At 42.1% G+C, this 15190-nt stretch overlaps 2 protein-coding genes across 2 annotated transcripts in view; both read right to left on the minus strand.

Moving 5' to 3' along the window:
* LOC122904835 (serum paraoxonase/lactonase 3-like) overlaps positions 1 to 1171 on the minus strand; it is a 28121-nt gene extending 26950 nt beyond the window's left edge. The window contains exon 1 of the mRNA XM_044246068.1: positions 1081 to 1171. Coding sequence (XP_044102003.1) covers positions 1081 to 1154 — 74 coding nt within the window. The 5' untranslated portion in view covers positions 1155 to 1171. The remainder of the gene's footprint in view (positions 1 to 1080) is intronic.
* Positions 1172 to 11449: 10278 nt separating this feature from the next.
* LOC122904836 (serum paraoxonase/arylesterase 2) overlaps positions 11450 to 15190 on the minus strand; it is a 28906-nt gene continuing 25165 nt past the window's right edge. The window contains exons 7-9 of the mRNA XM_044246071.1: positions 13578 to 13659; positions 12708 to 12836; positions 11450 to 12081 (exon numbers count right to left, since the gene is read on the minus strand). Coding sequence (XP_044102006.1) covers positions 11923 to 12081; positions 12708 to 12836; positions 13578 to 13659 — 370 coding nt within the window. The 3' untranslated portion in view covers positions 11450 to 11922. The remainder of the gene's footprint in view (positions 12082 to 12707; positions 12837 to 13577; positions 13660 to 15190) is intronic.

A 15190-nucleotide genomic window follows, 5' to 3' on the forward strand; every position in this document is an offset into this window, starting at 1 on the left:
ACCCTGTAGCTTTTGCTTTAACTTCATTATTTAAAAAAGTTTTTATACTGACTTATTTTGCAAGTGCATAAAAGTCATCAGACTGACTACAGTGTAAACAACTGGCCAAATTATTTTTCAATATAGTGTTCCTGTTTTCACAGCGAACCATTCTTCTAAATACCAGGGATAATTTTAAATTTTTATTAGACTGTATTCGGGAAGATTCTACACTTAGACTTATCTTACTGTCACTTCTATAACAATACACCTTCGATCTACCTTGTAATTATTATTTTTTATGATTCTCTCAGTTGGGTGCACTGGGAACAAATGTAACAATAAACACTCTCAAGTTGAATTAGAAAGTATTCACAAAAGCCATCAGGCTTCTCAGTAGATTCTAATGTGAACTTCTGAGATCAGCTTTTGCTTGGAGAAATAAATAAAAGCAACTTAAAGACAAGTGAAGGCAAACAGAAGCTTTACATCCACTCAGAAATGCATACTATACCTAACGTTTCTTTCTAGCCCAGTGTATTGGCTTCTCTTGAGATACTTCTGCCCATCACCACTAGATCTTCCACTTCAAAAGGTCCTAATTTTAACCTGCATTAAGCCGGTGGTCACCACCTGCAAGTTTCAGCTCATATTCCTGCGGTCTGGCTAGCTCTTTTAATCTAGGATGAGCTCTGTTTCCCAGTACTCATCAGTGTGTCACTGGCCTTGGACAAGGTCTGAGTGGGCTGTAAACATCCAGCTGGCAGCCTGGTCCCCTCCAGGTCCAGCGCTTCCAACGGAGTTCATTTTTTTTCCCCCCCCAAGAGCAGAATGCCAAGGGCAACCTGGAAAAGGGGGGTGGGGGTGGGAGGCACGACTTTCAGAAAATAAATGGGGGCATTTCTGCTCTATTATCGGAAGAAAGGCAAACAGCTCCCTTTTCCATATCAGCGTTTCTCAAGGGATAGCTTGCTGGGTGGAACTGAGGAGTGAGGTTCTAAAAAAATGCCCTTTCCTATCCTTTAGGAAGGTGACACGGGGCAGCCCTTGAAACTTAGGAGAGAAAGAACCAAGGACACCCCCATCAAGATGCCAACTCACCTAAGCGCCACTAACCTCTCCCCGATTAGGGCGAGGCCGGCCCCAAGCAAGGTTAGCACCAGCAGCTTCCCCATGGTCTCTGGTGCCTGGGTGCCCGGTGGCGACCTGCGGGTGCCTACCACTCCGGAGGGCGTGGCGGGCAGGCTCCGGGCCCCGCCCCCTGGATGGCGCCCGCCCCGCCCGCCCCTCCGGAGCCGGTGCGCTGCCAGCTGAGGTCCAGGTCGCCCGCCAGGCCCCGCCCCCCGCCCAGAGTTCAAGGCATTTCCACGCACTGGGTCCAAGGAACCCTTTACTCGCGGGACTCCTGTTCAAGGCTCCCCGTACGGAAAGAGCGAGCCCGCGGGACCGCAGCTGTGGCAAGAACACACCTATCCGTCGGTGGGAGGATAGAGGAAGTTTGTTGCTAAAAGCTGCGAAATTCAACCTCAGCTCCTCGAAACCCAAGGGTCAGGAGACCGCGGGGAGCTGAGTTCAGAGCCGAAAACTTCGCTATTCTGGAAGGCCAGACGAAAGAGGAGCCGCAACATTGATCCCGAGACAGTGGGCGGAGCGATACTGAAAGATAACCACAGCCAAGAGCTTTAATTCACCCTTCTCCAAGATGTGGGGCGCGGGGCCTTATTTCCTGGACTTTCTGCCCTGTCTCAGAATGCTGACTATGGTGGGTGCCCAGTTCCGTTTGTTGACTGGCTGGATTTGCGAATGTCCCTGGCCGTCCCCATCATTGATGGGATAAAGAACATCAGGGGGAGTGAAGGAAAAGAAGTAGATAGGTAACAAGAAGATGAGCGAAGTGGGAAGTTAGCCTTTCAAAAGACTCCTTGATTCTTCTTTCTTCTGGGTCTTCAGTTCCTACCAGCAAAGAATGAATTTTCCTCTCTCATCGTGAGGATTAGGTTGGAAGGAAAAGGGCTGGCTGGAGGTGGGGGAGACTTTAGGAGTTAGGACACAGCAACATAGCATCTTAAGCGTGATGTTTTTATTTGCCAAAAGAAAGAAAGAATGGTTCTTTTGAGTTCAACTGAGTAAATACTGTTTAGGGAAAAGAATTTGCCAGACCTGGAGATATTAAGACAAGAAAAATTGGTCTCTGACTTATGGGACGCATGATTACAGTATGAATACATAATTAGGGCATGAATAACAATGCCTACCACCTATACAGCACCTACCATGTGCCTTGCATTGTGCTTAGTACTTTGCCTAGGTTAACTCTCTTCTAATTCTCAGAACCACCTCTGAGGCAGTTAACATTATCCCAGTTTTATAGGTGAGAAGAACTGAGGCACCGAGTGGCTGTGTAACTTCCCCTAGGTCACACAGGTGGTGAGTGACAGGTCAGGGCATGGGCTCCAGAGCCTCTACCCTTCACCATGCTGCTTCTGTGAGGGCTGGGCAAGAAGGAAAGCTGTACTCAAGGAGGGCTGTAACATCTAGAGTTGTACTGATAATTATTTTTAAGATGACTAATTTTAAGAATTCAAACAGAGGATGAATTGAATGCTGTTTTCATAAGGCTTCCAGAGAAGAGAGATGAAGAAGGGAACCTTGCCAAAGGTGAAGGGTCCATACGTGTGGTACAGGCTTGCACGCACGGCCTGGGGCTCAAGCTGCCTGGGTTTAGATCCAGCAAGCCTTAGGTATCCAGCTAACTTGTTTATGCTTCAGATTCCTCTTTTGTAGAAGAATATCTGCCTCATAGGTGACTTAAAATCAAATGTCATGGTGAGTGCAAAGTGCCTAACACTACACGTTGTGAGGAGTCAATAAGCATTGACCATCAATTAAATCTGAGCCTTCACATGAGAGCGTTGGCTTGGATCCCGGTCCCATTGATCGCTGGGTCTTCCAGTACTGGGCACAGAACTGTGTACTTAATAGATGCTCTATAAAAGTGATTAGATGGATGAGTGCAAGATGTTGGACTTGGCGTAAGGAAAAATTGGGAACAAAGACACTGAGTGCATGATGAAATAGTAATAATACGTGCTACGTATTATTGCATGTTTTCTCATATTCTACATATTATTATTATTATGTTAATATGTATTATTGCATGTATTTCTCATATGCCATCCTCGCTTCATGACTAAGGAAAGTGAGGCCTAGAGATTGAGTAATAACTTGCTTATTACTTAACTAAGCATTACTTAACTTACATAACTAAGAAGTGTCAGGTACCCCATTTGGACTCAGGTCAAGAGACTCTAGAGTCCACATTCCTTATCAGTGTGTTCCCTGCCTCATAGCATAGCAGGAAGGCAGGGACAAGGGAAGAGGCAGATTCTTGGGCAATGTATTGCAGGTGTTGTGACATCTATAATCTGGTTTAACCTTCTTCACTTTAAGCAGAGGTAAGGATGTGTATGTGGGTGTGTGGGCACATGTATGTACATAATTTTAAACCTTAGAGGTGGTTAGTTATCATTTGAAAACCATAATCAGTAATTCAAATCCCCAACCCTGGTAGTTAGCATTAAAAGATTCCCAACTTTGGAGACCACTGGATCAAGCATCACCATTTAAATCTGCACCTGGAGAGTTCACTCATTAGCTCAAGATACTAGAGATAATTATTCATGGGGAAGCCACTTAGCAAGATATATTATATAAGCAGCTCCTGCTCCGTGTAGAGTAAGAATGAGAACAGGGTTCTCACACCAGTAGAGTGGGTTTTGGTTGTCTTAGTCCATTTGGGTAGCTGTAACAAAAAAAGCATGAGGTAAATGGCCTATAAACAACAGACTTTTATTTCTCATAGTTCTGAAGTCCAAGATCAAGGTGCCAGCAGATTCACTGTCAGGTAAGAGCCCACCTCCCAGACATACCTTTGCTGTGTCCTAACCTGGCAGAGGGGGCAAGAGAGTTCTAGGGGGTCTTTCTGTAAGGGCGCCAGTTCCATTCATGAAGGCTGTACCCTCATAACCTAATCACCTATCAAAGCCCCCACTTCCTAATACCATCTCCTTTGGGGTTAGGCTTTCAACATAGGAAGTTTGGGGAGACACAAACTTTAAGACCATAGCGGTGACTCTAGAACACTCTTGTGTGCTGTGTCCACACTATTGACAGGGAAGATTCTGCTTTTTGATCCGAGGTGAACTGAATCCTCCTTTCAAAACTTTGTCTCAGACCAAGGCTCTTCATCACATGTCTGTTGAAATGGCTCGTTGAAATACAGAGGACAGAGCTAGATCTTCACTGAGTTTCCAGAACAATGGATCCTAGGATGATTTTCACATCTCCTTGGAAATAGACATTTGTGCGTGACAGCTTTGGGTTTAAGCCTTGTGTTCACTGGACTTTCGACATATCAGTGAGTGGGATTGACTGCATAACCAGAAGTAGGATTTAATCAGGCAGAATGAGTATTGGTGAGGCCCAGAGAAAGGGAGCCTGGTTTCTGCACAGTCCTGGGGAATTAGAACCAGAATGAAGTATGTCCGGTAAGGACAGAGCAGGAGTTCCCAAACCACGTGATAAGAATCACTTGGAAGACTTGTTAAAACACAGACTGCTAAACTTTAGCTCCAGAGTTTGTGATTTGTTAGATTTGGGGTAGGTGTTGAGAATTTGCCTTTCTAACAAGTTTGTATGTAATGTTGTTGGTACTGGTCCAGGAACCACACTTTGAGGACCACTGGGCTAGAGCATAAAAGACTATGAGGAAGATGGCGAGAATTGAATCCAGAGAGGTTGGTAGGGCCTTGTAGGCCAAGTGAGGAAAGTCAGATTATATCCCAGGGGTTCATGGGAAACCACAGGAGTGATATGACCCAGCAGATGCTTTAGAAACATCACTCTGCGGTAAGAACGGATTAAGGAGGGGGTAGGGAGCTTGCCTCTCCTGGAGATGGGTAGAATGGTTGGTGGCCTTGGGGAACCAATTGGAGAAGCAATGGGGATTAATTAGTTTCTAACATCCTTAGAACTGAATGACTTGAGAAATATTTGGGAAGGGGACTGATAGTATCGGCGACTGGTTGGATGTGGACAGAGGAACAGCATAGAACAGGGACAAATTAAGGAAGGTGCTCAGGTGTGGAGAATCTGGTGGAGAGGGTTACCTATTCATGGATCTGGGGACCAGAGGGCAAGGAGCAATAGATAGAAAAGCAGGGGGTTCGTTGAAAGCTCTGATTTCCATTAGGATATTTTTGGAAAAATCTTCATGTTTTCTTCAAAGTGGAACAACAAAAGTCACATATATCATGATCATCACTTTCAGGCTCTGAACTGAGTCCACACAATAAATTTGTTATTGGCTTATTGTTAAAATTAATTTGTTTATTGTTACATTAGCTCTTTCTGGAGAAAAATCTGAGTAATGTCTCCTGTAGCTCAGTACTGCGAGGGATGGGATAGCTGGCTTCCATGGTTTTGGAGCTTGAAAACTGTGTACTGCTTTCTGCTCTAATGAGAAACATCATTTTCTTATGCTTCCAAACCCTATCAAGAATTGCATAACTGATGATTTACAGTTATGAAAAAAAAATAAAAAAAAAAACAAGGAAGTTCACAGAAAAAATAATCACAAATCTCTTTGAATATCTGAAAGTGTGCTTAAACTCGGCTGTACTAACAGAAGGAAAGCTAAAACACATTGGGATATCATGTTTGCAAACAAGTGAAAATTGAACAACAAAACCTGTTGGTGATACCGTTGGGGAATTCTTACACATTGCAAAATGTTACAACTCCTGTAGTGAGTTACGACGTATCTGTCAAACATTCAAGTGAAATTACCTTGGACCCAGATTGAACCTCTTTTGATTCACTTCCAGTAATTTATCCCATAGATACACCTGCACACATACAAAACAAAGTATGCACACAACTATTTACTGCAGCACTGTTTGTAACAGCGAGTAATTGGACTGGTTAAATAAACTAGGGCATCCTAGGCAGGTATAAAATAGGATTAGTGAAGATCTCTTTGTAATGATACAAAAACATGTCCAAACATTATCCTTAGGTAAAGGGAATATGTGGAACTCTATGTAGTCTGCTACCTTCTGTGACATAACGGGAGAAAAGAAGAATATATGTTAGTATCAGCTTGTTTTTTATATACAAATATTGGAAAGAGGGGTGCCTGGCTGGCACAGTTGGTGGAGTGTGCAACTCTTGATCTCGCGTTGTGAGTTTGAGCCCCACATGGGGTGTAGAGATCACTTAACAATAAAATCTTTAAAAAAGTTGAGAAGATATACACAAGAAACTAACAAACTAGTTTCCTGTAAATAGGGCAAATGGAACAGGAGGAGACTTACTATAACAGGAGGAGACCTTATTATATCAGTTTGATCTTTGGAACATGTAAGAAGACATGCCTATGAAAACAATGACTCACATGGCGGATGAAAGTGCATAAATTCACACACACGATGTGGAGATGCTGCTGCTCTTGCTTCACACGTCAGTGGGAACACTTGTTTCAAAGAACAACAGACCACATGTAACTCTTACGCTGTGGCAAGATACCAGATGTGATCACATCTCCTCACTAGACCCTATGTTCTGGAACAGTGTGGGATGGGGCCGTGGGAGACGGAGGCGAGGGAAGGAACATTCCTCGTTGTTCACATTTAGTCATATTGGATGAGCACAGACAACTGCTTACTTGGCACTGAAGACCCATTGCCAACAAGATACCCTCACCTTTAAGGAGCTTCCATTTGGGGTGGGAGGGAGATATAGTTTTAGGAGGGAAGGGAAGGAGGACAGAAAAGAAGGAGACGAGGGAGGGAAAGAAAGAGTAAACAAATTGTCTGCATTCCTTTATGGAGTGGTTAGTCAGTTGTGGCCACAAGAGAAGACAGAGAGGCTCTAGAAGAAACAGCGCCAGGACATGCAACATCCAGGTGGCTAGGGAGAGGAGTGGTGCCAGAAGAAGTCGGAGAGGGAAGCAGAGCCCAGATCACACAACACTTTGCAGGCCTTCTCCAACAGAAGGGAGGAGCACAAACGTTTCAAGCGGGACATGATGTGGTCTGAGTACTTTGCTACCAAGTAGGAAGTGGCTTAGAGAGGGCAAATCCCGGGAGAGAGGAGCCCACTAGAACAATTCCGGGTCAGAGGTAACGGAGGGCTCAGCCACAGAGCTGCTGGTGGAGATGGCAGAGAATGGATTTGAAGCATCACTTGGAGCTAGAATGAGGTAGAGCCTCTCACGGCTAAGGACAAGGACAGAGTCAAGATGAAGGCAAAGTTCAAGTTGGCAATGTTAATTTCAGGGCAATCAGTGCTCAGGTGTCAACCACTGGAATGAATGAGAAGAGATGAAGGAGGACGAGCACCTGATTCTGAACCCTATGGAACCAGTACACTTCTATTCTGAACCAGGTGCGGGAACCAGCAAAGGAGGCTGTTAAAAAAGAAACAACAGACCCTAAATTGAGTCATTTGTGCTAAGCACACATGACCAGAGACCTCATACCTAACCTAACTGCCTCTCCCAGGAACGTAATCTCCATCAGTCAGTCTGGAATTAACTAGTCAGCATGAGCAAGGTCATCGGCCTGGTAGACAACTGCCTTCCCCCAGAGAAAGGTGACCTTGCCTGAAAAATAGTCTCTTTGCTAGGATAACTTTCTGGTTAACTGCCTAACTGCCTTCTGCCTATCAAAGTCTTTCACTTCGTACAGCTCATGGGATCTGCGTTCTGTTTGCTAGATGGGATGCTGCCCACTTCATGATTCATTGAATAAAGCCAGTTAAGATCTTTAAAATGTACTCAATTGAATTTTGGGTTTTTAGCAAGACAAAAAAAATTTATTAGATCCTTTAAATTCTTACAGAACGAGTCTTATCCTGACTTTAGAGATCAAAGTGAAAACAGAAATCTGTGACAACGAATAAACAGTATCTCTGTGATCTGTCAGCAAACGATTTCCAGAAAAAAAGAGAGACAATGCAGAAAAGCACAAGTGGGGGAAGAGAGCAGAGAATGTTTTTAACAGAGTGCAGCCTACCCATATCAGCACTAGAAATGATAGGAAAATCACCACTGTGCAACTCCGATATAATCATCATCCAGGCAAGAATCATTAATGGATGCTTCAACCGAACAGAGGAAATGTTTTAGGGACCAGAAGATTCACATGGATTTACACATGGTGGGAAAAGATAACGAGGTGATCTGGTGGTCACCACCGGAATCAGTTATTCATATCCAGCATCACAACCAGTGGGACGACCTGTCCATATATTCCGATACACTGCAATGTGAACAACACATTACTTGTTAAATATTCTTGTCGAAATTGTTTAAATGAATCTAATCGAGCCTTGAGTAAATTTACAGGAAGCGTCACAGGACATACAAGTGATATTGACTGAACGAAGCTAAGCACTCCAGGGAGAAACAATCAAATAAATTCAGAATGCAGGGCATTCCAGAGGATCTTGCCCGCACTGAAAACTAGTATCATGAAGGAACAAACAAGTGACAGAGCAACGGTTCCGGATTAAAAGGCAGTGAAGAGATGCAACAAGCAAATGAAAACCTTGACTGGATCCCAGATTGGGGCTGGGGTTGGGGGAACCAATCCAACGCATCTGGATTACGTACGGATAAGCAACTATTAAATTTGGATCAGATTTGAATTTGGATCAGACACCAGGTGGCATGACAAACATATCACTAATGCTCTTAGGTGTGTGTCTGGATTACACAGTGGTTATGGAGGAGAATGGCCTCGCGTTGAAAGGATGCGAGCTAAAAGAAGCAGAGGTGAGGGTTTATCGTATCTCCAACCGGCTTTCAAACAGATTTGGAAAGATAAAGCAAATGTGGCAAAAAGGTGATTTGTGAACAAAAGTGAAGGACATACATGAGGTCACCGAAATCCTCTTTCGACTTTTCTCCGCTTGTCAAAAGCTGTGTGTGGCAGGGGGAAAGGAGGTTTCTCCAAATTATTCCCTGATCACATTTCTTTGTTGAGTTCCTTCTAATCACTCCATCTATCTCTCTATCTATCACCTAGCTAGCTGGCTAGCTATTTTCTCATTTGCTGAATCTCCCACTAGAATACAGGCATTTTGTCTAGTTCACGGTTGTATCATAATGCCTAGCTCAAGGCTGGCCACAGAAAAGTCCTTCAGGGTCCTTAAACATTTTTTTAAGTGAACTGGAAGTTATTTTCTTTGCAATAATAAAACTTAGATGAGGCTCCCCCCCTCCGCCCTTCTCTGCCTTCTGCTTTATGGAATCAAAATCCTGAAAACCAGGATCAGAAAACTAAGAGAGCTGTTGGGGTTCTCGCGACCCTGCTCCTTACACACTCAGGAATCCATTTGCGAAAAGCCAAGTGAATAATGAAAATTATGAGTAGCCTAAGAGAAGTGGCTACTTCTCTTAGGTGGTATGGTAGTGGGTGCTATTTTAAGTATTCATTGTTTTGCCAGGGAGACACTCACCAGCCTGGTTAAGTCTGAATCCAGGACAGAATTCCAAGTGAGCAGATCGAAATTAGTTTTGAAAAAGGATCAGCCTCAAAGTAGTTATCATTAATAATTAATCCGTATACAAAATGAGAAAAAAATACTGTATTATAGCTTATATTTAATTTTCCTTATTCCATGTATTAGGAACTCATGTTCTCATTTAGCTGTTGTAAAAGAGCTGAGGTTTTGTGAAGAACCAAAAGTGTATTCAGATAAACCTACCGTCACTGAACAGGAAGTCAGGTTAAAAAGCAATAAAACAATCTGAGGGTTTTGAAGGGGCGGGGGTGGGGGGGGTGGGAGGTTGGGGGAACCAGGTGGTGGGTATTAGAGAGGGCACGGATTACATGGAGCACTGGGTGTGGTGCAAAAACAATGAATACTGTTACGCTGAAAAAAATAAATTAAAAAAAAAATTCTAAAAAAAAAAAAAAAAAGCAAGAAAACACTCACACCCCTGTGGGACGTGTATCCACCTAGTGGTGACATATCCCAATTGCAGTTTTAGTCCTTGAGTGACTTGACTTTCTAATAAACAACAAACTGTAAAGCTAATATTTGATCAAAATAAGATCATAATATATAAATACAATCCTTACGCTTAGAAAAAACAAAACCCCTGACCCAGTGAGGCCAAAAGTATTTTAAAAATTCTTTTTGTATTTCTAAGATAACTAATACCTGAGCTCATTAAAATTATACTTACTTTTGTTCAAATAAAATTTCTAATAAATGCAATAGAAAACAAGTTTTCTTTATACCTACTATATTCTGCTACTTTTCATGAATGTAGGCCTTTAGATAGTCACTATTATCATCCAATATCTAATACGCTTCTTGGATTTGGATCTCTGGTGACTAACATTTAATCTTGCTTTATTCGTCTGTGACATATTTTTTCCTATGGACAAGGAAAACAGCAAAAAACAGTAATTATTTTAGCATGAAAGAGCTCCAACAGACATTAGTCAGAGACTATTTTAAAATGCAAATAAAACCACAGGTCAAGTAGACCGTGGCCAAGGTGAAGAACCATTCTGCAGTTTACATTTAAAAATCATTAAAGGATTCATCGGAAGAAGGAACTCAAGTTGATATCTAAGAAAACAGAAGAAACTACAACAGGTAAACTAGTAAATAAAGAGACCTCATTAACTCCACGGCTATGCCTTCATGGGGGTGAACTTTTAGCCCATGGCATCAGAACTAGGTGGGGAGCACCACTAGGTGTGTGACCTTGAACATCTGTGAAATGTTAACAGTTTGTACTATCAATACCTACTCCCTCAGGATTGTAATTAGGACTCCATGAGATAATGAATGTGCCATTTTTCATGCATTCACTGGCAAATTTAAGGAACTGGCAAATATTGTCTTGATAATGATGCCGAAAATGGAAAAAAAAAAAGTATAAGAAGCAAAATGCCTTGGTAAGTTACAACGGAGAGAAACACACGCAAGCCTTTCCTCAGGGCCTAAGATGATTTTACAGGACATTTAATGAATGGAAAGAACTTTCCTATGGGAGGCAGATACCTTCCGCCATGATCCCAGCATTGCTAGGACTAACCCTACTGGATAGCTGACTTCATTTCTCCCGATGAAGTTCATGGTTGTGTTCAATGGGGAGGTGGTATGACCCACCAGGTCCAACCTTTTATCTCTTCTTGGTAGGCAAGGTGGACTGCCATTAAGGAAGAGAGCTGAGGGAAACACTCCGTACTCACTGAGAACTGGAGTTGCTGTATTTAGCTGATGCTTTGCTCCGTTTTATTCAAATAAAGAGCCCATTTACATTCAGCATTCAGTGAAAGAAATGTAGGTTCCCATGCCTGCCTATCCCAAGGAGACCATGAGGAAGGGGCCTGCTTTCCCATTCCCCTCCTGAAGGCATGCCTTGAGAATGAAGCGACAGGCCAAATTTGGATTTTTAGTTAGGCTTTAATAGAACTCCAACGCATTAACAGTAAACAAAGATGTAAGTACAAAACATCCACATGTTACCTATCAGTAGTTCTGAACACTCCCAGTGGTCACACTGCTGGAGCTGAAGTCACTCACATTTTCAGGAAATGCAGTCTACCCTGTTTCAGTGGAATGCACGCTCTGGCAGTTGGAAGGCAGAGATGAGGTTCCTTTTGTTCAGTGAATCCGCTTTACTGGAGGCAGCTGTCTTCTCTCTCCTTCACGCCACATATTTTAAAAACTGTCCCTTTGCCTTTTATATTAAAAGTGCTATCAGAACTGAAGGGGCTTTTCCTTACCGAAATAAAATTAACTACACAGGTCCTACATTCCTGGGCCCATTTTGCCGGTTAAATTCCCACACAATTAGCAATTCGTAGAAAAGTAAGTGTTAAAAGAAGTTAGCACGCTTGCATCCGGAAGTACAATTCAGAGTTCACAATACAGGGCTCTGTGATAGAGAGTGCCTATGAGCAGCTTCCTGTCGTACACTGAGGCTACAGAACTTCCCTGGAGAACAGATCCGTTGTTGGCGTAAACTGTAGTCACAGTCGGCTTCTCAGACAGAATATTCTGGATGCGGAGAACCTATTCAGGGGATACAAAAGATTAACACTGAACCACCATACACCCATGTCACTCAATCACCAATAATCCCTGTCTTCCACAGCGACGCAATGATTCAGAGGACGTGCTGTTGAAAACAGCAGTTACCAATCTTTTTAATGTTTAAATGAAAGTACTTTTTTAAGCCTTCAAAGAAAGTACTTTCTTCAACCATCTAGCTACTACTGCATGCCAACCCAGGATTTCGGGTTATTATAGTAATTGAGCATTAATGGAAATACTTCCACACTATGCTAGCATGAACAGAAGTCATGTCATGTAGGGAGCTGACAATAAGCCAGGTTTTTAAAAACATTGCCAGTCTACCACACAAGGAGGGCACATGTCTTTATAGAAAATGCCTTTTGACTAGTTTCCACCATAATTTAATACATCAAAAGATTATCTTTCTAAAAGTATTTGAATGAGTGAAATTCTGCCAATTATTGGCTTAAAGCACTTACAAAATCACTGCATAAGTTTATCGCATTGTTGGTTTAAAATGACTAAACAAACCATCCCTGTGACAGTTTACTGTGTTATTAGTTCAAAAGGACTTGAACAATTAAAGTTGAAAAATGAAGACTTAAAAAAAAAAAAAGAAAAACCTCTGATGACGGAGGATTGTTCGGGTCATAAATGAAGAGCTTCTGGCCATTAGGATGACAGCCTACCAAGATGTCCCCCGAGGAAGGATCGATAGACAAATTGTCCACCAGTGTATCCAACTTGAGTACCTTCCAAATGAAAAAATGTCAATATCTAAATGACTTGAGAAACTTGATTAAATAATTTAGGACTAAGCATTCTTGCCTCTCAACACATGGGAAAATTACACACAGCTCCCGGCTTCCACCCTTTTAACACAAATATGGCATAAACTAAATTTAGTAAACTGGGTTAGGGCCACTTTTCATCTTCCTTGAAATTAAGAGAGTTAGGGTGATGATCAATGTCTCTTAAAAATGAACTCCTTTTCCTTTAAAAGATGCACAATGATCAGTTAGCTCAAGGAACTCATTTGAAGCAAAATAGGAAATTCTTAATCAATCTAAAATATGTGTTGTCAAGCAGGAAGAAAATAATAATGGTGTGGAACCCAATTTCTATCTTCATTTATTATTGAAAGAGCTGACAATGTGCATAAATCTTCATTTCAGAATTCATCTATTAGTCTTTTCAATTGTGAAAATTCTTATTGGAATTCATTGGGTACCATCAGTACGTCATGGAATGGGCTCTAAATCTGATGCAAATATCACTCTCAACCCTCTGCTGTATGTCATCAGTCAGTCCTCATGAAGGCTGGGGACAGGAGGCTTAGCCTGTTGTAAAGAGGTGATATTTAAAAACGCAGAACAGCAACCCTGGCATTATATTCTGTTCTAATGGAAGTACTGTGGTGATACAGTGTAACTACAAAATTACCAAGTTTAATACGGTAAGGTCTACTTGATATAAGAAAATAAGTATTTTACCTTCAACTGAGTTAAATTCATATTAGGGTGTCTTTCCAAAACATGAATTTCGTGAGCCAGGATATCAGCAACATAGATATACCTTCACAGAAAGGACACACTGGTTAGAGCACCACGCCAGCATAAAACTTCATTAATACCATATGGAAGAATAAGTTTTAATAACCTGCCAAGAAGTTAATCAATGATGGGCCCTCAAGGAATGCTTGATAAAGGTCAATTTTTATTTAAAAAGCAAGCTTTCAAAATCAATTCATTGTTGCTACAAACAATCACAGGATTGTTAAATGATTTCTCAAGAGGTTTGTAAAGGGGAAAGTAATATAGAACATTATTTTGAACATAAAGTCTGTGATATTTGCCACCGAAATGTCTGGCTTCCAAAAAAAAGTTTACACATTCCTCGATACAGTTTGGTATTTCTATGTATCATGTTCACACAGAAATACAAAGTAGCGAACAGAACACACTTTATTATTTATTAATAATCATTCATTCTCAATAAAATATTTAGTACCATATTGAGAATTTTCAGAGTAAGAGATAAGAATCTATTGAGAACAATCTGCCTACATCTAAGCAGGGTGAATTAACAGACTACTTTATGGTAATTTTACTCATTGAATTGACCGTTCCATGGCAACAGTTCTATTGAGCAATTATCATGTGTGAAGCCATGAGCTCAGTATTGTGACGGACATAAAGAAGAGGCAGCCTTCTCCTACAGAGTTTCTAGTGCGTTTGGATGATCAGACTGGTTTGTACACATGAAACAAATAATACAGCATGATTGGTTACACGAAAAAGAGTTCAGGCCTAGAGACCGAAGAAATACCTAACTCTTGAGAACACAGAAGGCTTCACAAAGGAAGGGCATCTGCTGCGGCTATGGAAGGAGACTGCACTTGGGGAAATGAGGACAAAGCACCTTCTAGGCAGAAAAAAAAACTTGTGAGCAAAGGCACAGGGGCAAGAATGAGAGAGGCATATTTGCAAAATAATGACTTCTTTGTCTAAAGCAGGGAAAGTATGAAAAGGGTCAAAAAGGGAGGTTGAAGCTCCCCTATTAAAGCAAGTCCAACCCTTTAGCTTGCCCTGATTTGATAAGCAATTGGGTCCCACTGAATTTGCAGAATAATAAAGTGGCATAATAACAACCGGCCAGTTCCATTCAACAGGTCCTGAGCATTTGCTTTTGCACCAGGCAGGGCTCAGCAGGAGGAGTCCAAGAAGAAGCTGGCCGGCCCCTCTTTCAGAGAGCCTTAAGGGCTCATGGAATACAGAAAGACAGAACTGGCAACAAGGCAAAAAATGTCAGCAGACTGAAAACAAGTTGGCTACTACCGGCTACTACTCTAGCCAGAGAGGGTGAGAACCTAAAGAGGGCAGGCATCAGTGGGAAAGGAAAGTGGGGGCGGGGCAAGGACGGCTTGCTCCTGGGGTGGCCAGGGAGGGCAAAAGAGGAGTTAGAGCTGAATCCTCTCTCATTATTCTTGTTTGCAGCTCAGGAGCTGGAAAGTTTGAGTCTCATAATTGAAAGATGAGAGTTGGGGGAGAAAAACAGATTTGGCAGGAGAGTTACAGACAATTTAAATGATTCTACATTTGTCTTC

This window comes from Neovison vison, chromosome 4 (assembly GCF_020171115.1).
Source record: "Neovison vison isolate M4711 chromosome 4, ASM_NN_V1, whole genome shotgun sequence".
NCBI lineage: Eukaryota > Metazoa > Chordata > Mammalia > Carnivora > Mustelidae > Neogale > Neogale vison.